Genomic DNA, 26,775 nt, shown 5'->3' on the forward strand with positions numbered 1-26,775 from the left:
TGGCACCGCTCATCACCTGGCCAATACCATTCCTACGGTGAAGCATGGTTGTGGCAGCATCATGCTGTGGGGATGTTTTTCAGTGGCAGGGACTGGGAGACTAGTCAGGTTCGAGGGAAAGATGAACGGAGCAAAGTACAGAGAGATCCTTCATGAAAAACTGCTCCAGAGTGCTCAGGACCTCAGACTGGGGCGAAGGTTCATCTTCCAACAGAACGACACACTAAGCACACAGCCAAGACAACGCAGGAGTGGCTTCGGGACAAGTCTCTGAATTTCCTTGAGTGGCCAAGCCAGAGCCCGGACTTGAGGCTTGAAAACAGCTGTGCAGCGACGCTCCCCATCCAACCTGACTAAGCTTGAGAGGATCTGCAGAGAAGAATGGGAGAAACTCCCCAAATGCAGGTGTGCCAAGCTTGTAGCGTCATACCCAAGAAGACTCGAGGCTGTAATCGCTGCCAAAGGTGCTTCAACAAAGTACTGAGTAAAGGGTCTGAATACTTATGTAAATGTGGCTATAGCGTAACAAAAAGTGAAGGGCTCTGAATACTTTCCGAATACACTGTATGTGAGAATGCTGTTCATTGACCACAGCTTCAACGCTTCGTTCAACGCCATAGTCCCCTCCAATCTCATCACTAAGCTAAGGACCCTGGAACACCTCCCTCTGCAACTGGATCCTGGACTTCCTGACGGGCCGCCCCCAGGTGGTGAAGGTAGGCCATGCTGACCATCAACACCACGCACGACTCCAACACCACCATTCAGTTTGCTGACAACACGACGGTGGTAGGCCTGATCACCAACGATGATGAAACAGCCTATAGGGAGGAGGTCAGTGACCTGGCAGTGCAGTGCCAGGGCAACAACCTCTCCCTCAACGTCAGCAAGACAAAGGAGCTAATCGTGGACTACAGGAAATGGAGGGCCAAGCACGCCCCCAGCCACATTGGGGCTTTAGTGGAGCGTGTCGAGAGCTTCAAGTTCCTCGTTGTCCACATCACTAAGTAATTAACACACACCAACACAGTTGTGGAGAAGGCACGACAATGCCTATTCCCCCTCAGGAGACTGAAAAGATTTGGCATGGGTCCTCAGATCCTCCGAAAGTTCTGCCATACCAGGCATTACCGCCTGGTATGGCAACTGCTTGGCATCTGACCGCAATGCACTACAGAGGGTAGTGCGTACGGCCCAGTACATCACCGGGGCCAAGTTTCTTGCCATCCAGGACCTCTATACCAGGCGGTGTCAGAGGAAGGCCCTAAAAATTGTCAAAGACTCCAACCACGCTAGTCATAGACTATTCTCTCTGTTACCGCACGTCAAGCAGTACCGGAGCGCCAAGTCTAGGTCCAAGATGCTTCTAAGCAGCTTCTACCCCCAAAGCCATAAGACTCCTGAACAGCTAATCATGGCTACCCGGACTGTTTGCATTATTTTTTACTTTTTTGTTCTTAAACGGCATTGTTGGTTAATGGCTGTAAGTAAGCATATCACGGTAATGTCTACACCTGTTGTAATCGGCGCATGTGGCAAATACAATTTGATTTGATTTGACCAGCTGAAAATACAATATTTTTGATTATGGAAAATATATTTCACTGCGGTTTAGATGTTACAATGTTTCTCTACACTAGACTTGCTTGTTTTGTCACAAACTGAAATTAGGCGAACTATTAGAATTTTAGCAATAAGGAAATGGCGGAGCAATTTCTTCATAGTGCATCTTTTAAATGTTAAAGGTTTAATATTCTCTTACTTAGTCCTGATCATGTAGGTCTAGACTAAAAAGAGAACAAACAATACACTGAATTCATACATTTTCAGTAATTTTAAATTGTCAAGTCATGTCTTTTCTACACAATACTACAACACGTCTCCAATCTGGGAGGTCAACTCCATGAAGTAGTCAATCATTTCTCTGTGTATTTCAAATAGAATCAAGGCATTCAAATGTACCAGGGACCACCAAAATAGAGCTGCTTCAACCCCGGCCCGGGGGCCGCCTGGCTGGCTACTTTTTCTGTCTGTCTGGCTACTCTATGGACTTGTGGAAAACACTGACTTGTACCCCGTGTATATAGCCAAGTTATCGTTACTCCTTGTGTATTTATTCCTTGTGTTATTATTTTTCAATATGTTTCTCTCTGCATTGTTGGGAAGGGCCCGTCAGTAAGCATTTCACTGTTCGTCTACACCTGTTGTTTACCAAGCATGTGACAAATAACATTTAATTTGATCTGATTTCACTTGATCACACATGAGCACAGCCTGCCATGACATCTTATCATACTGTCTGACAGAGCTGCCAAGCCACAAGCAGGTCACAGGCGCATGGACAGGGAGTTCATCAACTCTGCTCTGCAGTCACATTCCTCTATTACTTGAGCACTTGAGTCACGTGACGTGATGCTCTGAGATGGAAACTCATTTTACCTCATTATTTATACACCATGGCAGTGGAGAGCCAGACTGCTACTAGACAGACAGAGGGGGAGTGAAGGAAAGGCAGAGCGGGAGAGGACAGGAGAGTAGAGCCACAGCTGTGTTTTATAGTACTCTGCAGAGAGCTATGGTAGCTATCTACTGAAGGAACAGGACCACTGGCCACGTGGCACCTCTGTCTGAGCACTGACAGTATGAGGGTGTTTAGACTGACAACACCGCTGGGTCTGGTTCATATGAAGGACATTGACAACTATTAACACGTTATCAACATAGAGAGCTAGGTCATCCCTGGAGTGGACACAGTCTTTTACTCATTTCCTGTGAAAGTCAGAGTAGCCTCAAGGCTCAAAGTATGAAAATGTACGCACTCACTAACTGCATGTCGCTCTGGATAAGAGCGTCTGCTAAATGACTGAAATGTAATCGTTGTAGAGCGCCAATCCCATTTTTGCAAAGGAAGTTAAGAATGGACAGTGGCAAAGTTTAAGGATATGTCAAGAATGAATAGGGGTGAGGGCTAGGTGTCAAGTAATGATGGATACGATTTAAGGTGTGTGGGTATCTCTGTAATATTTAATAGCAGGAAATGATTGTTTTTCTAAATTTTTCTTCTAGATCCAAACGTTTGGATTGGAGGCACCATGCAAAACAGTGGAAGATCTCACTACTGGGATTGTCATGGCCCAGGCTCTACAGAAAATGTAAGTGTCAATTATATATATTTGTAATTCTTTGTTTATTTTTTAACTGCTGGAAATGAGTTTTGTGAAACCATCAAGCCTACCTTTTTTAGTGGCCGTCGTGGCTAGGGCGTCGTGGCTGGGCGTCGTGGCTGGGCGTCGTGGCTGGGCGTCGTGGCTGGGCGTCGTGGCTAGGCGTCGTGGCTAGGCGTCGTGGCTAGGCGTCGCGGCTAGCCGTCGCGGCTACGCGTCGCGGCTAGGCGTTGTGTGGTTTCTCTCTTTACTTTCTTTCTCCCATTTGTGACCACTTACCTTTCTCTTCTCCAGAGACATTGTGTATTTCACTGACAACTGGATCAGTAGGATCAAGCCTGAGGTGGGAGATAACTGGCGGCTAAAGGTATGAAGATGATACATGGTGGTCGTTTTAATACATTGTCTTTTTTGTGCCATCTGCTCTCAAGCCTTTGTCATAGATGTCCATTCCCTCGTCAGTGCCACAGTCCCAATCTCACATCTTCCCTCCTCTTTTCAGATCAGTAATCTAAAGAAGGTGTTGAAAGGTATACTGGACTACAACCAGGAGGTCCTACAGCAGCAGATCAATGACTTCACCCTGCCAGACATCAACCTGATAGGAGAACACTCAGACGCTGCAGAGCTGGGCAGGATGCTGCAACTCATACTAGGCTGCGCTGTCAACTGTGAGCAGAAACAAGGTGTGTCTGTCTGTCTGTCTGTCTGCTCAGCATGGGCTAGGCTGTCTGTATAGGCCGTTGTGTCTCTGAAGAAGCGCTCAAGGTTGTTACTAGACTCCAGCCTTGTCCTAGAGTCTAGACAGTACACAGCCTTGACCTAGAGTCTAGACAGTACACAGCCTTGTCCTAGAGTCTAGACAGTACACAGCCTTGTCCTAGAGTCTAGACAGTACACAGCCTTGTCCTAGAGTCTCTAGACAGTACACAGCCTTGTCCTAGAGTCTAGACAGTACACAGCCTTGACCTAGAGTCTAGACAGTACACAGCCTTGTCCTAGAGTCTAGACAGTACACAGCCTTGTCCTAGAGTCTAGACAGTACACAGCCTTGTCCTAGAGTCTAGACAGTACACAGCCTTGTCCTAGAGTCTCTAGACAGTACACAGCCTTGTCCTAGAGTCTAGACAGTACACAGCCTTGTCCTAGAGTCTAGACAGTACACAGCCTTGTCCTAGAGTCTAGACAGTACACAGCCTTGTCCTAGAGTCTAGACAGTACACAGCCTTGTCCTAGAGTCTAGACAGTACACAGCCTTGTCCTAGAGTCTAGACAGTACACAGCCTTGTCCTAGAGTCTAGACAGTACACAGCCTTGTCCTAGAGTCTAGACAGTACACAGCCTTGTCCTAGAGTCTAGACAGTACACAGCCTTGTCCTAGAGTCTCTAGACAGTACACAGCCTTGTCCTAGAGTCTAGACAGTACACAGCCTTGACCTAGAGTCTAGATAGTACACAGCCTTGACCTAGAGTCTAGACAGTACACAGCCTTGACCTAGAGTCTAGACAGTACACAGCCTTGTCCTAGAGTCTAGACAGTACACAGCCTTGACCTAGAGTCTAGATAGTACACAGCCTTGACCTAGAGTCTAGACAGTACACAGCCTTGACCTAGAGTCTAGACAGTACACAGGCTGGTCCTAGAGTCTAGACAGTACACAGGCTGGTCCTAGAGTCTAGACAGTACACAGCCTTGTCCTAGAGTCTAGACAGCACACAGCCTTGTCCTAGAGTCTCTAGACAGTACACAGCCTTGTCCTAGAGTCTAGACAGTACACAGCCTTGTCCTAGAGTCTAGACAGTACACAGCCTTGTCCTAGAGTCTAGACAGTACACAGCCTTGTCCTAGAGTCTAGACAGTACACAGCCTTGTCCTAGAGTCTAGACAGTACACAGCCTTGACCTAGAGTCTAGACAGTACACAGCCTTGTCCTAGAGTCTAGACCAGGGGTATTCAACTATTTTCCTACGAGGTCCGGAGCCTGCTGGTTTTCTGTTCTACCTGATAATGAATTGCACACACCTGGTGTCCCAGGTCTAAATCAGTCCCTGATTAGAGGGGAACAATGAAAAAATACAGTGGAACTGACTTGGAGGTCCAGAGTTGAGTTTGAAGGGTCAAGACGGTATTCAGAGTTCAGTTGAGGAAGTGTGTAAGATGAGAGGCTTCCAGTTTATCTGCAACATTCCTCTCACAGCTTCGTCAATTTCAGTTCTTGTCATTGTCATTCACTCTGTCTCTCTCTGCCCTTCTAGAATACATCCAGACCATAATGATGTTGGAGGAATCTGTTCAACATGTTGTCATGACAGCCATTCAAGAGGTAGGCCTTTGTAAACATTTTGAAATGTCTGTGTGCTTTACTCGAGATGCATTTTCTGTGTCCTCATATGACACACACTACACTGTGTAGGGTCCCCATGTGCTGTAGTTGATGACATCACACTGTGTATGGTCTCCATGTGTTGTAGCTGATGACATCACACTGTGTATGGTCTCCATGTGCTGTAGCTGATGACATCACACTGTGTATGGTCTCCATGTGCTGTAGCTGATGACATCACACTGTGTAGGGTCCCCATGTGCTGTAGTTGATGACATCACACTGTGTATGGTCTCCATGTGCTGTAGCTGATGACATCACACTGTGTATGGTCTCCATGTGCTGTAGCTGATGACATCACACTGTGTATGGTCTCCATGTGCTGTAGCTGATGACATCACACTGTGTAGGGTCCCCATGTGCTGTAGTTGATGACATCACACTGTGTATGGTCTCCATGTGCTGTAGCTGATGACATCACACTGTGTATGGTCTCCATGTGTTGTAGCTGATGACATCACACTGTGTATGGTCTCCATGTGTTGTAGCTGATGACATCACACTGTGTATGGTCTCCATGTGCTGTAGCTGATGACATCACACTGTGTAGGGTCCCCATGTGCTGTAGTTGATGACATCACACTGTGTATGGTCTCCATGTGCTGTAGCTGATGACATCACACTGTGTATGGTCTCCATGTGTTGTAGCTGATGACATCACACTGTGTATGGTCTCCATGTGTTGTAGCTGATGACATCACACTGTGTATGGTCTCCATGTGTTGTAGCTGATGACATCACACTGTGTATGGTCCCCATGTGTTGTAGCTGATGACATCACACTGTGTATGGTCTCCATGTGTTGTAGCTGATGACATCACACTGTGTATGGTCTCCATGTGTTGTAGCTGATGACATCACACTGTGTATGGTCTCTGTGTTGTAGCTGATGACATCACACTGTGTATGGTCTCTGTGTTGTAGCTGATGACATCACACTGTGTATGGTCTCTGTGTTGTAGCTGATGAGCAAAGAGTGTCCAGTTATAGGAGGAAACGATTCGTACGCTGACATCGATGGACAGGTAAGATGTTCCGATGTTACAGAGAATGTTTGTATATTTTAATACAATAAACATTTATTTAGTGTATCAGAATTTATTTTGTATTCTTCCATGTTAATTCTGAGGTATTAGTTGTATTTCCAGCTGAAGAAGACGGTGGAGGATCTGAACGAGGCTCTAGCCACCAAGGAGGAGATCGCACAGAGATGTCACGAGCTGGACATGCAGGTCGGCTTTACGTTTGGTTTAATTCCTTTAAGTGAACAGGGCTCTCTCTGACTTCAGTATGGTGAACAGGGCTCTCTCTGACTTCAATCTGGTGAACAGGGCTCTCTCTGACTTCAGTATGGTGAACAGGGCTCTCTCTGACTTCAATATGGTGAACAGGGCTCTCTCTGACTTCAATATGGTGAACAGGGCTCTCTCTGACTTCAATATGGTTCGTGACAGCTACAAGTCTAGGTCATAGTTCACCATGGTGTCCTGATCATGGGTTGCACGTTTCGTCACAGTATTGTTTTGAACATTCGTTTTAGGACTGATGCCCGACTGAACATTCTACTCAATACATTGTCATTGAGCACTAATTAAGATTTAATCAAAAGTGCATTACAGTGGCTTTGAAATACAATGACATTTCCAAAGGAGGCAAATAGTTAGCAGGAAAACCTTTTCGTCATCATTTTGATGTCGCCAGATTGACTTTAGATGCAGTATAACGTTAGCTAGCTAGCTAAGATTGAGGGGAGACCTCCAGATTATAGCTAGCTCACGTTAGCATTGCTAGCTATTTTTGACAAACTTTGCTAGCTAATGACAACATTGCCAGCTAATGACAACATTGCCAGCTAATGACAACATTGCTATCTAATGACAACTTTGCTAGCTAATGACAACTTTGCTAGCTAATGACAACTTTGCTAGCTAATGACAACTTTGCCAGCTAATGACAACTTTGCCAGCTAATGACAACATTGCCAGCTAATGACAACATTGCCAGCTAATGACAACATTGCTAAAGTAGGAATTTGACGACATGATAATGATTGCGAAGTTGTTTCCTACTAAATATTTGCCTACTTTAGCAATGTCGTCGTATTTCCAGGACGCTGTAGTGTAATTTAGACTAAACGATCGTTAGCCTCAGTCTGTTCTATTGTCCTGCTCTATACACCCGTCTGAACCTCCGTTACTCCGATTAACATTGACCTCTTCTATTCTCCTGACTTGACTGAAACTCCGTTACTCTGTGCCTTGCTTTGAAGGCCTTCCATGTACAGGTGCAGCGAGATAAACTGAGGTTAGAGTATATTGAACTAGAGGAAAGGGTAAATGACACCTTTTTATTCCTAATTTCTCTCAGTCCTTGTCCTTTTTGGTGTGTGAATTGAAAGCCCTGGATTTGCAGTCTGCTGTCTGCTTCAACAATAGCATCTCCTGTTTGAGATCAGGCTCCTTTAACTGTGGCTGCATCCCAAACAGCACCCTATTCACTATTACTCTGCCCAGCTTTTGACCAGAACCCTATTGGCCAGCTGTCCTGTCCACCTCAGTGCTGTGTCACCAAGCCCCACCCACCCACCCACCCACCCTGCCCCGTCCAGACTAATTCTCCTCCCCCAACCCCAATGTTTACTTCCTTGTATGTTACCAAGACGTCCCGATGGCAGGAAGTGCTTGGTTGTTTGGTCGGCAGGAGTGTTCTGTCTCACCAGTGTCACAAAAGAGAATAGAGCTATTGAGAAACATCATGCAGATGGCGAATGGGGTTCCTCCTCAACAGATGGCGAATGGGGTTCCTCTTCAACAGATGGCGAATGGGGAGTTAACCTACCTGGCTGCCAACTGCCAATGGACTCACTGGTCCTCTCTCCATCTAGGTGGAGATCCATGCATTAGTTAGCATTTCCTTCTATGACAGAGTAGTAAGGTATTGTGGCTGGAGAAGAGAGTTCTTTAAGAACTTTCACTTTAAGATGTCTCTCTGGAGCCAGAAGAAAACATGTTTGTTGATGAACTGCTGTTTCACAGTACTGTAGATCTCTGTGTTTTAGGGTTAGGTGTTTCACATTACAGTAGATCTCTGTGTTTTAGGGTTAGGTGTTTCACACTAAAGTAGGTCTCTGTGATTTAGGGTTAGGTGTTTCACACTACAGTAGATCTCTGTGTTTTAGGGTTAGGTGTTTCACACTAAAGTAGGTCTCTGTGTTTTAGGGTTAGGTGTTTCACAGTACTGTAGATCTCTGTGTTTTAGGGTTAGGTTGCTTTATCAGCTGGTAAGCTACATTTCACGTGAGCTGCCTGTTTTAATGAAGCCATACACAGTAGGTAGAACCACAGTAGGTAGAACCACAGTAGGTAGAACCACAGTAGGTAGAACCACAGTAGGTAGAACCACAGTAGGTAGAACCACAGTAGGTAGAACCACAGTAGGTAGAACCACCATGACTGTTTCTGAAACACACCACTGATGCTTTACTTCTGTGTGTGTGTGTCCCCCCCCCCCCCCCCCACTACTACCATTGACTTTGCTGATAACTTGTTTAATGATGAAAAATGTATTTACTATGACTGAGATATGTGGTTGTCCCACCTAGCTATCTTCAGATGAATGCACTAACTGTAAGTCGCTCTGGATAAGGGCGTCTGCTAAATGACTAAAAATGTAAATGTAAAAACTTTGTGGAGTGAGTTTGTTCCTGCCATCACGTTATTGAGAAGGCCATATAAAAGCACGTTGCCCAGTTTGCTCTGTACTGTAAGAGTTTGTACGTTTGCAGCTTGTTTTGTGTGCTTGATCATGAAATGTGATCATGAAATGTGGTCACGAAAAACAGTTTTGCTGTCGAAGAAAAATTCTGATTTGTAACTACTGTACCTTTTCATGTTTTAAGAAAAATACAAATGTTATGGTGTTCTTGTAAAGACTGAAATAAATGGTAGACTGTTTGTATACAGTATGTCAATGATATGATCCTCCCCTGAAATGTTTTAAAGTTGACTGTATTGACGTGTTCCACCCCCCCACCCCCAGGTGGCAGCGTTACAGGAGGAGAGGGGTAGTCTCCTGGCTGAGAACCAGATCCTCATGGAGCGTCTCAACCAGTCGGACTCCATAGAAGACCTGAACAGCCCTGTGGGACGCAGACACCTGCAGCTGCAGACACACCTAGAACATCTCCAGGAGGAGACCTTCAGGTAAGACCCCTTAGGTAGGGAGGAGGGGGGCGTGGGGGGGGGGGGTTTGACTGGCAGAGAGGCTGTGGCCTAAATGGTTCTCGGCCCCAACTTAAGTGCACTATGAACGACAATGAGCTTCTCATTCAGTTCCTTAGGTCACTTCCCTCTAGTTCACACCCTGCAGTTCAGATTGATTACAAGGCAGTTTCGGTCCCTGTGTGTTTTTAAGATGTATATGTTCCTGGTCTCACCGATAGAACCAGAAGCTAGTGCTGACTGAGAGTTCAAGTAGAGCTATTATTAAAGAGGCTCCATGACTCACTGACAGATTGATTTGTTAAAGAGCTATTCTACCTCAGCCACGGGTCTCTGAGTCTCTTGATGTCTACAGATTAAACTACAGCCACAGGTCTCTTGATGTCTACAGATTAAACTACAGCCACAGGTCTCTGAGTCTCTTGATGTCTACAGAGTAAACTACAGCCACAGGTCTCTGAGTCTCTTGATGCCTACACATTAAACTACAGCCACGGGTCTCTGAGTCTCTTGATGTCTACAGATTAAACTACAGCCACGGGTCTCTGAGTCTCTTGATGTCTACAGATTAAACTACAGCCACGGGTCTCTGAGTCTCTTGATGCCTACAGATTAAACTACAGCCACAGGTCTCTGAGTCTCTTGATGTCTACAGATTAAACTACTATAAATAGCCCTTTTAATGGACAATTCCCCTGGCTCCCACACTGCCTCCCAGTCTCCTCCCAGTCTGTTGTCTATAGGAATAAAAGTATTTGGGACAGTCTTACCTCTGACGATCAGCTGTGCCCCGGCTGTGTCTGTTGTCCTCCAGACCAGGACCTGTATTAATAAAGCGTCCCAGAGTAGTAGTGCTGATCTACAATTAGGCCCCTGTCAATATAGTCTTATTCATTATGATTTAAAAGGCTAAACTGATCCTAGACCAGCCACTAACCATTGGGATCTCACAGCAGGTAATGTCACTCTGAGATTACCAGCCCCTCCACCCAGCCCCAAACCAGCCCCTCCACCCAGCCCCCAACCAGCCCCTCCACCCAGCCCCCAACCAGCCCCTCCACCCAGCCCCTCCACCCAGCCCCCAACCAGCCCCTCCACCCAGCCCCTCCACCCAGCCCCTCCACCCAGCCCCTCCACCCAGCCCCCAAACCAGCCCCCTCGCTGCCCCTGTTCCACTGGAGGTAAAAACACAGTGCCCTTGGGTTCATCTCACCCATGGGACCTCACTGCCTGGGGGGCCAGGGGACTGGGTTCACCCTCACCCATGGGACCTCACTGCCTGGGGGACAGGGGTCTGGGTTCACCCTCACCCATGGGACCTCACTGCCTGGGGGCCAGGGGTCTGGGTTCACCCTCACCCACAGGACCTCACTCTGCCTGGGGGCCAGGGGTCTGGGTTCACCCTCACCCACAGGACCTCACTCTGCCTGGGGGCCAGGGGACTGGGTTCACCCTCACCCACAGGACCTCACTCTGCCTGGGGGGTCTGGGTTCACCCTCACCCACAGGACCTCACTCTGCCTGGGGGCCAGTGGTCTGGGTTCACCCTCACCCACAGGACCTCACTCTGCCTGGGGGCCAGTGGTCTGGGTTCACCCTCACCCACAGGACCTCACTCTGCCTGGGGGCCAGGGGACTGGGTTCACCCTCACCCAGCTGATTCAAATGATCAAAGCTTGATGATGAGTTGGTTATTTGAATCAGCTGTGTAGTGAAAGGGGCAAAAACCCCTTGGGGTCCCCAGGAGCGGGTTTGGGAAACGCTGGACTATGGGTTTGGGCACTCCTCCATAGTAGGCCATGCTCCGTCTGGGGCGTTTTCCCAGGCTCTTTGGACCCCCCCCTGGAGCCGCACCAACTGAGCACAACATCCTCAAACAACTGACAGAATTTCACTTTGCATGGAAACCTCATCACCTCAAATCTCATGTTGAAGCTTTTGAGGCACTGTGAGGTGACCTCCTGTGAGTTTGTGTGTATATATATATATATATATCTGTCATCACCATCATCAGATGTGTGTGGGGTTTCAGTTTGGACTGAGGTGTATGTTTCTCTCTGCAGGCTGGAGGCAGCGAAGGATGACTATCGTATCCGCTGTGAGGAGTTGGAGAAGGAGCTGACGGAGCTGAGAGGACAGAACGAAGAGCTCACCTCCCTGGCTGATGAGGCCCAGTCACTAAAGGACGAGATGGACGTACTCAGGTAGGAACCACCCTAACCCCTAACCCTACACCCTAACCCCTAACCCTACACCCTAACCCCTAACCCCTAACCCTACACCCTAACCCCTAACCCTACCCCCTAACCCTACACCCTAACCCCTAACCCTACACCCTAACCCCAAACCCTACACCCTAACCCCTAACCCTGGCTGATGAGGCCCAGTCACTGAAGGACGAGATGGACGTACTCAGGTAGGAACCACCCTACACCCTAACCCCTAACCCTACACCCTAACCCCTAACCCTACACCCTAACCCTACACCCTACCCCCTAACCCTAACCCCTAACCCTACACCCTAACCCCTAACCCTACACCCTAACCCCTAACCCTACACCCTAACCCCTAACCCTGGCTGATGAGGCCCAGTCACTGAAGGACGAGATGGACGTACTCAGGTAGGAACCACCCTACACCCTAACCCCTAACCCTACACCCTAACCCCTAACCCTACACCCTAACCCCTAACCCTGGCTGATGAGGCCCAGTCACTGAAGGGACTTGATGGACGTACTCAGCTCAGGCAGACACACAAATATGTCTCTCTTTTTCCATGTTTTTCATGGTAGGGGTCAATTCAAATAGGAAGTTTAATTCCTGAGTTGACTCAATTGAAATGGAATTGACCCCAACCATGGTAACACTCAAGTGCTAGTTAACCCAGCAAGCAGGCATGTAGTGGTGCACTCGTTGCCCGCCTTTGGCATAGTTGGCAGCCCACTGGCGGCACAACGTTTTGCGTAGACACTGACCTCCGCTTGTGTCATACAGACACTCGTCAGACAAGGTGTCCAAGCTGGAGGGCACGGTGGAGGCCTATAAGAAGAAGCTAGAGGACCTGGGAGACCTGAGGAGACAGGTTAAGCTCTTAGAGGAGAAGAACACTGTGTACATGCAGAACACTGTCAGTCTGGAGGAAGAAGTACGCAAGGCCAACACCACCAGAGGACAGCTGGAGACCTACAAGAGACAGGTATGGATGGAGACAACACACACACACACACACACACACACACACACACACACACACACACACACACCACTACAAACACACACAGAGAGAGTTTAACATACTGTCTTTGTTGTCCCCAGGTGGTAGAGCTGCAGAACAGGCTGTCTGAGGAGTCTAAAAAGACAGACAAGATGGAGTTTGAATACAAGAGACTCAAGGAGAAGGTGGACTCTCTCCAGAAAGAAAAAGATGTAGGTGCAACAATGGTTCATGTCACTTTACAGTACTGTACTTCAGTACTACTATAGTTTACAGAACCACAGGTCAGTCAACCAGTCATCTGTAATAATAACAGAAGTGGAACGTAAACAGGAAGCAGACGTGGTCTGTAAACAGGAAGCAGCCGTGGTCTGTAAACAGGAAGCAGCCGTGGTCTGTAACAGGAAGCAGCCGTGGTCTGTAAACAGGAAGCAGCCGTGGTCTGTAAACAGGAAGCAGCCGTGGTCTGTAAACAGGAAGCAGCCGTGGTCTGTAAACAGGAAGCAGCCGTGGTCTGTACTAAGTGTGTTGCTCTAATGCTGAGAGATGAGTGTGTGCTGGAATCATGTTTGTTTTGCCCATCACAACAGATTCCTTTCCCCAGATTTTTTTATCCAACCTTTTTCCTGCAGAGTCAGACCACAACATTAGTACCTGCAACTCTGTGACAGCTTGAGATGATGATATTTAGCCGTGCACTGTTCTGTTATGTAACATGGGGCTTCATTCTCTCTCTCTCTCTCTCTCTCTCTCTCTCTCTCTCTCTCTCTCTCTCTCTCTCTCTCTCTCTCTCTCTCTCTCTCTCTCTCTCTCTCTCTCTCTCTCTCTCTCTCTGTCTCTGTCTCTGTCTCTGTCTCTGTCTCTCTCTCTCTCTCTCTCTCCAGCGGATGAGGTCAGAGAGAGACTCTTTGAAGGAGACCATTGAGGAGCTGCGTTGTGTTAAGGCTCAGAAGGAACAACTCTCTCCAGGTGAGAAACACACTCCTGCTCTCCCATGGTTGATCTGTTTATCCTCCCCTGCTGTCAGTGTCTCTCGACAAGAGAAAGAAAAGAGCTGGAAGATACGGGATGTTACTGAAGGATGGTAACAGGTTGGCCTGTTCAGTTTACTTGTTGCTACTTGCAGCAGTGACGTCTTTTGCCGTAGTTTGTTCATATTCATGTCCCCGCAGTGCCTCTAGTCTGTTTTAGTCATCAGAGTTTGTGTCTAACATAATGTGTTTGTGTTTCTCCAGGCATGGTTCCACTCGGCAGTAACGAGGGCTCTGATTCGCTGGCTGCAGAGATCATCACCCCGGAGATCCGGTATGATTTGTTGAGCCCCCAGACATTCCACAGCCCCCAGACTGAATCATGCATATCACGTTCACCCATCTCATCAGCTCACACAATGTTTACTTTCATCCAACAGGCTCTGTTTTGGTGGGAGGAATGTTGAAATCTGTTGGGTCATAAACTAGCTTATGTACTGTTTATTTAACTCCTGTCCTCACGCTAACACGTGTTATCTGTTATCACACTTTCTCAAAGTTTCAAAGATTAGTGCTCTGTTTCCGTTTCTGGTAGATACCCATATGTCTATAAATCCTTCTCAAGGCTCATTAACTTTATGTGACCACTTCAAATAAATATTTTCCACTAAACCAATTAGACCGCTCTCCTCTTCCCTGGCCGTTTCCCCTCTAGTCGGTTTGACATTCTCCGCTCGGCAACAGCCAGATACCTTCAAAGCTTTTTCTGTTGTGTTCTGTCTGCTCTGAAGGCTGATGACTGGCCTGGCTGGGTAATGTACTGCTCTGTAGAAGGCTGATGACTGGCCTGGCTGGGTAATGTACTGCTCTGTAGAAGGCTGATGACTGGCCTGGCTGGGTAATGTACTGCTCTGTAGAAGGCTGATGACTGGCCTGGCTGGGTAATGTACTGCTCTGTAGAAGGCTGATGACTGGCCTGGCTGGGTAATGTACTGCTCTGTAGAAGGCTGATGACTGGCCTGGCTGGGTAATGTACTGCTCTGTAGAAGGCTGATGACTGGCCTGGCTGGGTAATGTACTGCTCTGTAGAAGGCTGATGACTGGCCTGGCTGGGTAATGTACTGCTCTGTAGAAGGCTGATGACTGGCCTGGCTGGGTAATGTACTGCTCTGTAGAAGGCTGATGACTGGCCTGGCTGGGTAATGTACTGCTCTGTAGAAGGCTGATGACTGGCCTGGCTGGGTAATGTACTGCTCTGTAGAAGGCTGATGACTGGCCTGGCTGGGTAATGTACTGCTCTGTAGAAGGCTGATGACTGGCCTGGCTGGGTAATGTACTGCTCTGTAGAAGGCTGATGACTGGCCTGGCTGGGTAATGTACTGCTCTGTAGAAGGCTGATGACTGGCCTGGCTGGGTAATGTACTGCTCTGTAGAAGGCTGATGACTGGCCTGGCTGGGTAATGTACTGCTCTGTAGAAGGCTGATGACTGGCCTGGCTGGGTAATGTACTGCTCTGTAGAAGGCTGATGACTGGCCTGGCTGGGTAATGTACTGCTCTGTAGAAGGCTGATGACTGGCCTGGCTGGGTAATGTACTGCTCTGTAGAAGGCTGATGACTGGCCTGGCTGGGTAATGTACTGCTCTGTAGAAGGCTGATGATTGGCCTGGCTGGGTAATGTACTGCTCTGTAGAAGGCTGATGACTGGCCTGGCTGGGTAATGTACTGCTCTGTAGAAGGCTGATGACTGGCCTGGCTGGGTAATGTACTGCTCTGTAGAAGGCTGATGACTGGCCTGGCTGGGTAATGTACTGCTCTGTAGAAGGCTGATGACTGGCCTGGCTGGGTAATGTACTGCTCTGTAGAAGGCTGATGATTGGCCTGGCTGGGTAATGTACTGCTCTGTAGAAGGCTGATGACTGGCCTGGCTGGGTAATGTACTGCTCTGTAGAAGGCTGATGACTGGCCTGGCTGGGTAATGTACTGCTCTGTAGAAGGCTGATGACTGGCCTGGCTGGGTAATGTACTGCTCTGTAGAAGGCTGAGGACTGGCCTGGCTGGGTAATGTACTGCTCTGTAGAAGGCTGATGACTGGCCTGGCTGGGTAATGTACTGCTCTGTAGAAGGCTGATGACTGGCCTGGCTGGGTAATGTACTGCTCTGTAGAAGGCTGTTGACTGCCCTGGCTGGGTAATGTACTGTGGACAGAGAGTTATACTTGTTAGTTATGTAATGTTCAGTATGTCTCCATATCCCTCAGAGTTACATCAGCTCTGTTCTAGCTGCTTTCGAAGAGCTATGGAATGGAATGACATTCCCTGCTGATACAGCTAGCGTTAGTGTAGCATAGCTCAGTCTAGTGGCTGGAAACACAGCTAGCGTTAGTGTAGCATAGCTCAGTCTAGTGGCTGGAAACACAGCTAGCGTTAGTGTAGCATAGCTCAGTCTAGTGGCTGGAAACACAGCTAGCGTTAGTGTAGCATAGCTCAGTCTAGTGGCTGGAAACACAGCTAGCGTTAGTGTAGCATAGCTCAGTCTAGTGGCTGGAAACACAGCTAGCGTTAGTGTAGCATAGCTCAGTCTAGTGGCTGGAAACACAGCTAGCGTTAGTGTAGCATAGCTCAGTCTAGTGGCTGGAAACACAGCTAGCGTTAGTGTAGCATAGCTCAGTCTAGTGGCTGGAAACACAGCTAGCGTTAGTGTAGCATAGCTCAGTCTAGTGGCTGGAAACACAGCTAGCGTTAGTGTAGCATAGCTCAGTCTAGTGGCTGGAAACACAGCTAGCGTTAGTGTAGCATAGCTCAGTCTAGTGGCTGGAAACACAGCTAGCGTTAGTGTAGCATAGCTCAGTCTAGTGGCTGGAAACACAGCTAGCGTTAGTGTAGCATAGCTCAGTCTAGTGGCTGGAAACACAGCTAGCGTTAGTGTAGCATAGCTCAGTCTAGTGGCTGGAAACACAGCTAGCGTTAGTGTAGCATAGCTCAGTCTAGTGGCTGGAAACACAGCTAGCGTTAGTGTAGCATAGCTCAGTCTAGTGGCTGGAAACACAGCTAGCGTTAGTGTAGCATAGCTCAGTCTAGTGGCTGGAAACACAGCTAGCGTTAGTGTAGCATAGCTCAGTCTAGTGGCTGGAAACACAGCTAGCGTTAGTGTAGCATAGCTCAGTCTAGTGGCTGGAAACACAGCTAGCGTTAGTGTAGCATAGCTCAGTCTAGTGGCTGGAAACACAGCTAGCGTTAGTGTAGCATAGCTCAGTCTAGTGGCTGGAAACACAGCTAGCGTTAGTGTAGCATAGCTCAGTCTAGTGGCTGGAAACACAGCTAGCGTTAGTGTAGCATAGCTCAGTCTAGTGGATGGAAACACAGCTAGCGTTAGTGTAGCATAGCTCAGTCTAGTGGCTGGAAACACAGCTAGCGTTAGTGTAGCATAGCTCAGTCTAGTGGCTGGAAACACAGCTAGCGTTAGTGTAGCATAGCTCAGTCTAGTGGCTGGAAACACAGCTAGCGTTAGTGTAGCATAGCTCAGTCTAGTGGCTGGAAACACAGCTAGCGTTAGTGTAGCATAGCTCAGTCTAGTGGCTGGAAACACAGCTAGCGTTAGTGTAGCATAGCTCAGTCTAGTGGCTGGAAACACAGCTAGCGTTAGTGTAGCATAGCTCAGTCTAGTGGCTGGAAACACAGCTAGCGTTAGTGTAGCATAGCTCAGTCTAGTGGCTGGAAACACAGCTAGCGTTAGTGTAGCATAGCTCAGTCTAGTGGCTGGAAACACAGCTAGCGTTAGTGTAGCATAGCTCAGTCTAGTGGCTGGAAACACAGCTAGCGTTAGTGTAGCATAGCTCAGTCTAGTGGATGGAAACACAGCTAGCGTTAGTGTAGCATAGCTCAGTCTAGTGGCTGGAAACACAGCTAGCGTTAGTGTAGCATAGCTCAGTCTAGTGGCTGGAAACACAGCTAGCGTTAGTGTAGCATAGCTCAGTCTAGTGGCTGGAAACACAGCTAGCGTTAGTGTAGCATAGCTCAGTCTAGTGGCTGGAAACACAGCTAGCGTTAGTGTAGCATAGCTCAGTCTAGTGGCTGGAAACACAGCTAGCGTTAGTGTAGCATAGCTCAGTCTAGTGGCTGGAAACACAGCTAGCGTTAGTGTAGCATAGCTCAGTCTAGTGGCTGGAAACACAGCTAGCGTTAGTGTAGCATAGCTCAGTCTAGTGGCTGGAAACACAGCTAGCGTTAGTGTAGCATAGCTCAGTCTAGTGGCTGGAAACACAGCTAGCGTTAGTGTAGCATAGCTCAGTCTAGTGGCTGGAAACACAGCTAGCGTTAGTGTAGCATAGCTCAGTCTCTCTCTCTCTCTCTCACTCACTCACTCACTCACTCACACACTCACACACTCACACTCACACTCACACTCACACACTCACACTCACACTCACACTCACACTCACACACTCACACACACACACACATTCAAAACTTTACGGGCCCTTCCGGACAAGTGAGTTAAAATTACACATACCCGTGACAATCATGTCAGATCTGACCCAAACCCCGAATTCGGTCTCGGGTATTCGGGTACAGGTGGATTCGTCAATACCTCTAGTTTGAATACCACTGCCTTAGCCCCATCCTGGACAGCCAGCTGACAGCAGACAGCCTTACCACTTAGCACTATTTTACAGTACACTACTAAAACTCCACGGTACAAGCTGTTCAAGTCCTCTCTACCCTTGGGACAATACAGCACTAAACTCTGTCCTGTTAACTGTCCTGCTTATCCCCGGTTTCCCGATAGCGATGGAACTTAGGCTTACGAGTGTTTTTTAACGATGCATCTTTCCTACAACGGCCCGAAGTTGTAACGTGCGTTTCCCAAAACACCACGCCGAGAGAACGGTCGCTAAGTGCGTCATTGTAGCACGTGTCGATACGGAGAGGATCGAAAGAAAGGGAGCGCTGCTCTCGGATCAGCTTTCTCCATTCAAATCTTTCCTTAACATTCAAATTATTCCACAATACTGATGACGGATCAGCTTCTAGAGAGATATTACCACCTACGGCCGCAAATATTGAGGCGGCTTATTCTAATGCTTACCCAATAAAAATTCACTAAATCACAGATTTGGCACAATATTGAGCACGTTAGGCTACACATCATGAAATATGAAACATTGGCAACTTTGTATTTGTAGTCAACTTTGTTCTGAAGTTTTCGATTGACACAGAGACGGATACACCATGTGATTCTATGTTCAGCGGAGATCTTCAGTGTATAAAGTGTCGCGGGAGGGCAAAAAAAAAAAAATCTAACGACCCACTTAGCTGTTCTAGGAGTGGTCTGAGGCAGTCGTTAAGATTTAAGAGCGTTTTCAAGTGCAACGTTAATAGTGATGGTTTTGGGAAACCGCTCAGAGATTCTAACGATGATCCTTTATTTATTTAACCCTTATATTAACAGGTAAGTTGACTGAGAACACATTCTCATGTACTGCAATGACCTGGGGAATAGTTACAGGGGAGAGGAGGGGGGATGAATGAGCCAATTGGAAGCTGGGGATGATGGGAGGAGGGCCAGGTTGGGAATTTAGCCAGGACACCGTGGTTAACACCCCTACTCTTACGATAAGTGCCATTGGATCTTTAGTGACCACGGAGAGTCAGGACACCCGTTTTAACATCCCATCTGAAAGACAGCACCCTACATAGGGCAATGTCCCAAATCGCTGCCCCCGGGGCTTTGGGATAATTTTTTAGACCAGAGGAAAAAGTGCCTCCAACACCATTTCCAGCAGCATCAGGTCTCCCATCCAGGGACCGACCAGGACCAACCCTGCTTAGCTTCAGAGGCAAGCCAGCAGTGGGATGCAGGGTGGTATGCTGGTTGCTTTTGGAAAACCGGGCACTGGCCTGTAAGGTCCTAGTGGACAAAGCCTGACAGAGACTAAATAATTAGTCAATCTCTCTGTGTTCTGTTCCAGAGAGCGTCAGATTTTTTTGTTATTTTTAATAGGATCCCCATTAGCCGACGCAATGGCGACAGGTAGTCTTACTGGGGTCCGACACATAATGAAAAAAACATTACAGACAAAATACTTTGCAATTTACATACATTTATAAACATGAAGATGTTGAAGCTGTATTATAGTTACTGTTACTGTGTTAGATAGTAATGTTAGTAATGTCTGTCTCTGTGTGTTACTGTGTTAGATAGTAACATGTTAATGTCTGTCTCTGTTACTGTGTTAGATAATAACATGTTAGTAATGTGTTGTGGTGGTCCTCTGTTCCAGAGAGAGGCTGATCAGACAGTAATGTGTTGTGGTGGTCCTCTGTTCCAGAGAGAGGCTGATCAGACAGTAATGTGTTGTGGTGGTCCTCTGTTCCAGAGAGAGGCTGATCAGACTGTAATGTGTTGTGGTGGTCCTCTGTTCCAGAGAGAGGCTGATCAGACAGTAATGTGTTGTGGTGGTCCTCTGTTCCAGAGAGAGGCTGATCAGACAGTAATGTGTTGTGGTGGTCCTCTGTTCCAGAGAGAGGCTGATCAGACAGTAATGTGTTGTGGTGGTCCTCTGTTCCAGAGAGAGGCTGATCAGACAGTAATGTGTTGTGGTGGTCCTCTGTTCCAGAGAGAGGCTGATCAGACAGTAATGTGTTGTGGTGGTCCTCTGTTCCAGAGAGAGGCTGATCAGACAGTAATGTGTTGTGGTGGTCCTCTGTTCCAGACAGTAATGTGTTGTGGTGGTCCTCTGTTCCAGACAGTAATGTGTTGTGGTGGTCCTCTGTTCCAGACAGTAATGTGTTGTGGTGGTCCTCTGTTCCAGACAGTAATGTGTTGTGGTGGTCCTCTGTTCCAGACAGTAATGTGTTGTGGTGGTCCTCTGTTCCAGAGAGAGGCTGATCAGACAGTTATGTGTTGTGGTGGTCCTCTGTTCCAGACAGTAATGTGTTGTGGTGGTCCTCTGTTCCAGAGAGAGGCTGATCAGACTGCAGCATGAGAACAACATGTTGAGCTGGCCCAGGAGGGTTCTGGACAATGAGAAGATCGCTCTGCCTGCAGAGCTACTGGAGGACGCCAACAGTAGGAAGAATGAACTGGAGACGGAAACAGGTTCACACACCTATACACACACACACACACACACACAACACACACACTACACACACTACACACACACACTACACACTACACACACTACACACACACACTACCACACACACACACTACACACTACACACACACACACACTACACACACACTACATATGTTTATGTCCTTGTAGGGACCTAAAATCAATTTATATTCTAAATCCTATTTTCCCTAAACCCTAACCTTAACTCCTAACCCTAAACCTAACCCCTAAGCCTAGTTCTAACCCCCCCCCCCACACACACACACACACACACACACACACACTACACACTACACACACCCACACACACACACACACACACACACACACACACACTACACACTACACACACACACACACACACACACACACACTACACACTACACACACCCACACACACACACACACACACACACACACACACACACTACACACACACACACACACACACACACACACACACACACACACACACACACACACACACACACACACTGAATCATGATGATGGTGTGTGTTCCAGACTGGCCAACCAGAGACTGATCCAGGGTCAGAGTCAGGTGGAGGATCTGCAGAGGAGTCTTCAGGACAGGGCTCCAAAGCAGACGACGTGAGTACCGCTACACTGATCTCAGATCAGGCTCTCAGACTAACTCCTCCACCTGCTGCTGTTTATAGGGTGCTTAAAAGGGATGGCACAGTTTATTACATTACAACTATCAGAGCGGCTGTTAAAGAACTGGAAACTACAGAATCCTGTCATGCTATGTGGGTGTTCACCATTAAACTACAGAACCCACAATACCCTGTCATGCTATGTGGGTGTTCACATTAAACTACAGAACCCACAACATCCTGTCATGCTATGTGGGTGTTCACATTAAACTACAGAACCCACAATACCCTGTCATGCTATGTGGGTGTTCACATTAAACTACAGAACCCACAACATCCTGTCATGCTATGTGGGTGTTCACATTAAACTACAGAACCCACAACATCCTGTCATGCTATGTGGGTGTTCACATTAAACTACAGAACCCACAACATCCTGTCATGCTATGTGGGTGTTCACATTAAACTACAGAACCCACAGCATCCTGTCATGCTATGTGGGTGTTCACATTAAACTACAGAACCCACAACATCCTGTCATGCTATGTGGGTGTTCACATTAAACGACAGAACCCACAACATCCTGTCATGCTATGTGGGTGTTCACATTAAACTACAGAACCCACAACATCCTGTCATGCTATGTGGGTGTTCACATTAAACTACAGAACCCACAACATCCTGTCATGCTATGTGGGTGTTCACATTAAACTACAGAACCCACAACATCCTGTCATGCTATGTGGGTGTTCACATTAAACTACAGAACCCACAACATCCTGTCATGCTATGTGGGTGTTCACATTAAACTACAGAACCCACAACATCCTGTCATGCTATGTGGGTGTTCACATTAAACTACAGAACCCACAACATCCTGTCATGCTATGTGGGTGTTCACATTAAACTACAGAACCCACAACATCCTGTCATGCTATGTGGGTGTTCACATTAAACTACAGAACCCACAACATCCTGTCATGCTATGTGGGTGTTCACATTACACTACAGAACCCACAACATCCTGTTATGCTATGTGGGTGTTCACATTAAACTACAGAACCCACAACATCCTGTCATGCTATGTGGGTGTTCACATTAAACTACAGAACCCACAACATCCTGTCATGCTATGTGGGTGTTCACATTAAACTACAGAACCCACAACATCCTGTCATGCTATGTGGGTGTTCACATTAAACTACAGAACCCACAACATCCTGTCATGCTATGTGGGTGTTCACATCAGATCCTGATGAGGAGGATCTTACTGCCACATCATGTAAGTTCATCGTTATTCTCTTACCTGGCTCTTTTACAAGCCCAGAAGACATCTACTGATGAGAAAATTAAGCAACAATTTACTAATACTAGTCCGTTTCATTGTCCTCATATCAAGTCATAAACTGCCTGGATGTGTTGTCATATGTCACTAACATTCTAACACTGTGTCTGTGTCCTGTCGGTTGTCGTCTGTGTAACATCACTCATGTTGTAGCGTTGGGAAGGCATTGGTTTACCGGCCAACCCATCCTGGTTGAAGGTTAGAGGTCGTGTGTGTATAGAGCTCTCCTGATTGGATAATGGATCTGTCATCGATGACATCAGCAGGAAGAGTATTGTGTGTGACGACGTAACCGCCTCTTGTCTAAGTCTCCTCACTGCATGACTAATCTAACTGAAATGCTGCTGTCTCTCTATCCCCCTCTTATCTCTCTCTCTCTCTCTCCCGCTCTCTCTGTCCCCCTCTCTCTCTTTCCCCCTCTCTCTGCCCCCCTCTCTCTCTCTCTCGAGCTCTCTCTCTCTCCTCCTCGCTCTCTCTCTCTCTCTCTCTCTCTCTGTCCCCCTCTCTCTGCCCCCCTCTCTGTCCCCCTCTCTCTCTCTGCCCCCCTCTCTGTCCCCCTCTCTCTCTCTTTCTCTCTCTCTCTCCTCTCTCTCTCTCTCTTTCCCCCTCTCTCTCTCTCACCTCTATTTCTCCTCCTCTCTCTGTCCCCCACTTTCTCTCTCTCTCTCTCCCCCTCTCTCTCTCTCTCTCTCCCCCTCTCTTTCACGCTCCCCCTCTCTCACGCTCCCCCTCTCTCTCTCTCCCCTCTCTCTCTCTCTCTCTCTCTCTCTCTCTCTCTCTCTCTCTCTCTCTCTCTCTCTCTCTCTCTCTCTCTCTCTCTCTCTCTCGCTCTCTCTCTCCCCCACTCTCTCTCTCTATCTCTCTCTGTCTGGGTCCCTGGTTTTGTCCTGCATTAAATCGCCTCTATTCTCTCTCTCTCTCCCCCCCCCCCCACTCCCCTCCTCAGGCGATTGTAAGTATGGCTTGGAGATCAATCCCAGTTAGACGCCTTCACTCAATGTGTAATAGTTTCATTAAATTATACACTGAGTGTACAAAACATTAAGAACACCTGCTCTTTCCATGACATAGACTGATCAGGTGAGTCCAGGTGAAAGATATGATCCCTTATTGATGTCTCTTCTTAAATCCACTTCAAATCAGTGTAGATGAAGGGGAGGAGACAGGTTAAATAATAATGATTAAGCCTTGATACAATTGAGACATGGATTGTGAATGTGTGCCATTCAGAGGGTGAATGGGCAAGACAAAAGATTGAAGTGCCTTTGAACGGGGTATGGTAGTAGGTGCCAGGCACACTGGTTTGTGTCAAGAACTGCAACGCTGCTGGGTTCACTACCCAAAGGGCATCTAGCCAACTTGACACAACTGTGGAAGCATTGGAGTCAACATGGGCCAGCATCCCTGTGGAACGCTTTCGACACCTTGTAGAGTCCACGCCCCGACGAATTGAGGCTGTTCTGAGGGCAACTCGATATTAGGAAGGTGTTCTTAATGTTTTGTACACTCAGTGTGGTTAGATTAGTGGTTAAGAATTGCCTTTTCAATCTATACTTAACAAAAATATAACGCAACATGTAAAGTGTTGGTCCACGTTTCATGAGCTGAAATAAAAGATCCAGAAATGGTTCCATATGTACAAAAAGCTTATTTCTCTCAAATGTGTTTACCTCCCTGTTAGTGAGCATTTCTCCTTTGCCAAGATAATCCATCCACTTGACAAGTGTGGCATATCAAGAATCTGATTAAACAGTATGATCATTACACAGGTGCACCTTGTGCTGGGGACAATAAAAGGGCCACTCTAAAATGTGCAGTGTTGTCACAACACAATGCCACAGATGTCTCAAGTTTTGAGGGAGCGTGCAATTGGCATGCTGACTGCTGGAATTTCCACCAGGGCTGTTGCCAGAGAATTGAATGTTCATTTCTCTACCATAAGCCGCCTCCAACTTCATTTTAGTGAATTTGGCAGTACGTATAACCGGCCTCACAACTGCAGACCACGTGTAACCACGCCAGCCCAGGACCTCCACATCCAGCTTCTTCACCTGCGGGATCTTCTGAGACCAGCCACCAGGACAGCTGATGAAACTGAGGAGTATTTATGTCTGTAATAAAGCCCTTTTTGTCAGGGAAAAACTAATTCTGATTGGCTCCCCAGTGGGTGGGCCTATGCCTTCCCAGGCCCACCCATGGCTGCGCCCCTGCCCAGTCATGTGAAATCCATAGATTAGGGCCTGATTTTAATTTGTTTCAATTGATTGATTTCCTTATATGATCTGTAACTCAGTAAAGTCATTGCATTTTGCGTTTATATTTTTGTTCAGTGTCCATGCTGGTGACCTAGATTGAAATCAGGGTGATACTATTCTCTATAGGAGCTTTGTTCCAAGCTACACCCTTATTTCATACCACATGAGATAGGAATCTTAACTCCTTAATCATTCATGGCGTATTTTAGAACTTGAAGGAAAATGTACTGCATCATTTCCATTACCCTTTCATTTTCTTTACGGAAATCAAAACCAGAAAATCAATATACCAACATCAAATGTGTGTATTGCAACATAATTCCAAGCCATACAGTATTGATATGTAATATGTCTCAATGTGCTAACATGTTGAGTCAGCACTGTATAGGCCTCAGCACTGTATAGGCTCAACACTGTATAGGCCTCAGCACTGTATAGGCCTCAGCACTGTATAGGCCTCAGCACTGTATAGGCCTCAGCACTGTATAGGCCTCAGCACTGTATAGGCCTCAGCACTGTATAGGCCTCAACACTGTATAGGCCTCAGCACTGTATAGGCCTCAGCACTGTATAGGCCTCAGCACTGTATAGGCCTCAGCACTGTATAGGCCTCAGCACTGTATAGGCCTCAGCACTGTATAGGCCTCAGCACTGTATAGGCCTCAGCACTGTATAGGCCTCAGCACTGTATAGGCCTCAACACTGTATAGGCCTGATGTACGTGACATCCTTAGTGCTTTACAATGCCCTCTGGTGGACGGCCATGAAATCACAACCAACCATTTTTTTTTATTTTTAGTCAATCATTCTGAAGAAGAAAAATGATGCACACGTGTAAGTAATCATTTTAACTATTTGTTCAATTTAAGACTGAGGTTTAAAAGTTTGGTCGGATCGATTTAACATAATGATTGTTTGTTTTTTGCACGCTGTAAGTGATGACCTGACTATCTGTTGCTGATGTTGTGTTCTCTAAAAGGGAGAAGTTGCGTGAAGTGAACAGCGAACTGCAGAAGAAGAGTGCGTACATCGATGACTTGGAGCCCAAGTACACCTCTAGCTGTAGGTTAAACATCTATTACCTCTCATTGTAGTTGCATAGAATATACACAACTTAGACTTAGCAGATAGCTTTTATACAAAGTGACTTAGTTGTAAGTCTTAACTATTCGGTCCTTGTTGATTCTCCTTCCAGCCCAGAAAGTAGAGGAACTGGAAGAGGCGTTAAAGAAGAAGGATGAAGACATGAAGCAGATGGAGGAGAGATATAAGAAGTACCTGGAGAAGGCCAAGAGTGTTATCCGGACCCTGGACCCTAAACAGAACCAGGGCTCAGCACCAGAGGTCCAGGCCCTCAAGAACAGCTGCAGGAGAAGGACAGGATGCTGCACTCTCTGGAGGTACGAAGGGGCTGTGGTAGGGGGTAGGGTGTAGGGGTTGAACTGGGTTTAGAACCAGCTGAGAGAGAGAGAGAGAGAGAGAGAGA

At 47.3% G+C, this 26,775-nt stretch overlaps 1 protein-coding gene across 1 annotated transcript in view; it reads left to right on the plus strand.

The window, feature by feature from the left end:
* The window catches only part of LOC311136693 (protein Hook homolog 3-like), a 63,127-nt gene that overhangs the window by 27,145 nt on the left and 9,207 nt on the right, over positions 1 to 26,775 (plus strand). Inside the window, 20 exon segments of the mRNA XM_084170921.1 lie at positions 3,067 to 3,152; positions 3,459 to 3,531; positions 3,667 to 3,850; positions 5,421 to 5,488; positions 6,511 to 6,573; positions 6,697 to 6,780; positions 9,587 to 9,750; positions 11,832 to 11,972; positions 12,763 to 12,964; positions 13,084 to 13,194; positions 13,867 to 13,951; positions 14,218 to 14,287; positions 20,913 to 21,052; positions 21,598 to 21,600; positions 21,603 to 21,662; positions 21,665 to 21,684; positions 26,089 to 26,123; positions 26,269 to 26,351; positions 26,485 to 26,649; positions 26,652 to 26,689. Coding sequence (XP_084027047.1) covers positions 3,067 to 3,152; positions 3,459 to 3,531; positions 3,667 to 3,850; positions 5,421 to 5,488; positions 6,511 to 6,573; positions 6,697 to 6,780; positions 9,587 to 9,750; positions 11,832 to 11,972; positions 12,763 to 12,964; positions 13,084 to 13,194; positions 13,867 to 13,951; positions 14,218 to 14,287; positions 20,913 to 21,052; positions 21,598 to 21,600; positions 21,603 to 21,662; positions 21,665 to 21,684; positions 26,089 to 26,123; positions 26,269 to 26,351; positions 26,485 to 26,649; positions 26,652 to 26,689 — 1,875 coding nt within the window.

This window comes from Coregonus lavaretus (assembly GCF_964263955.1).
Source record: "Coregonus lavaretus genome assembly, chromosome: 10".
Classification (NCBI taxonomy): domain Eukaryota; kingdom Metazoa; phylum Chordata; class Actinopteri; order Salmoniformes; family Salmonidae; genus Coregonus; species Coregonus lavaretus.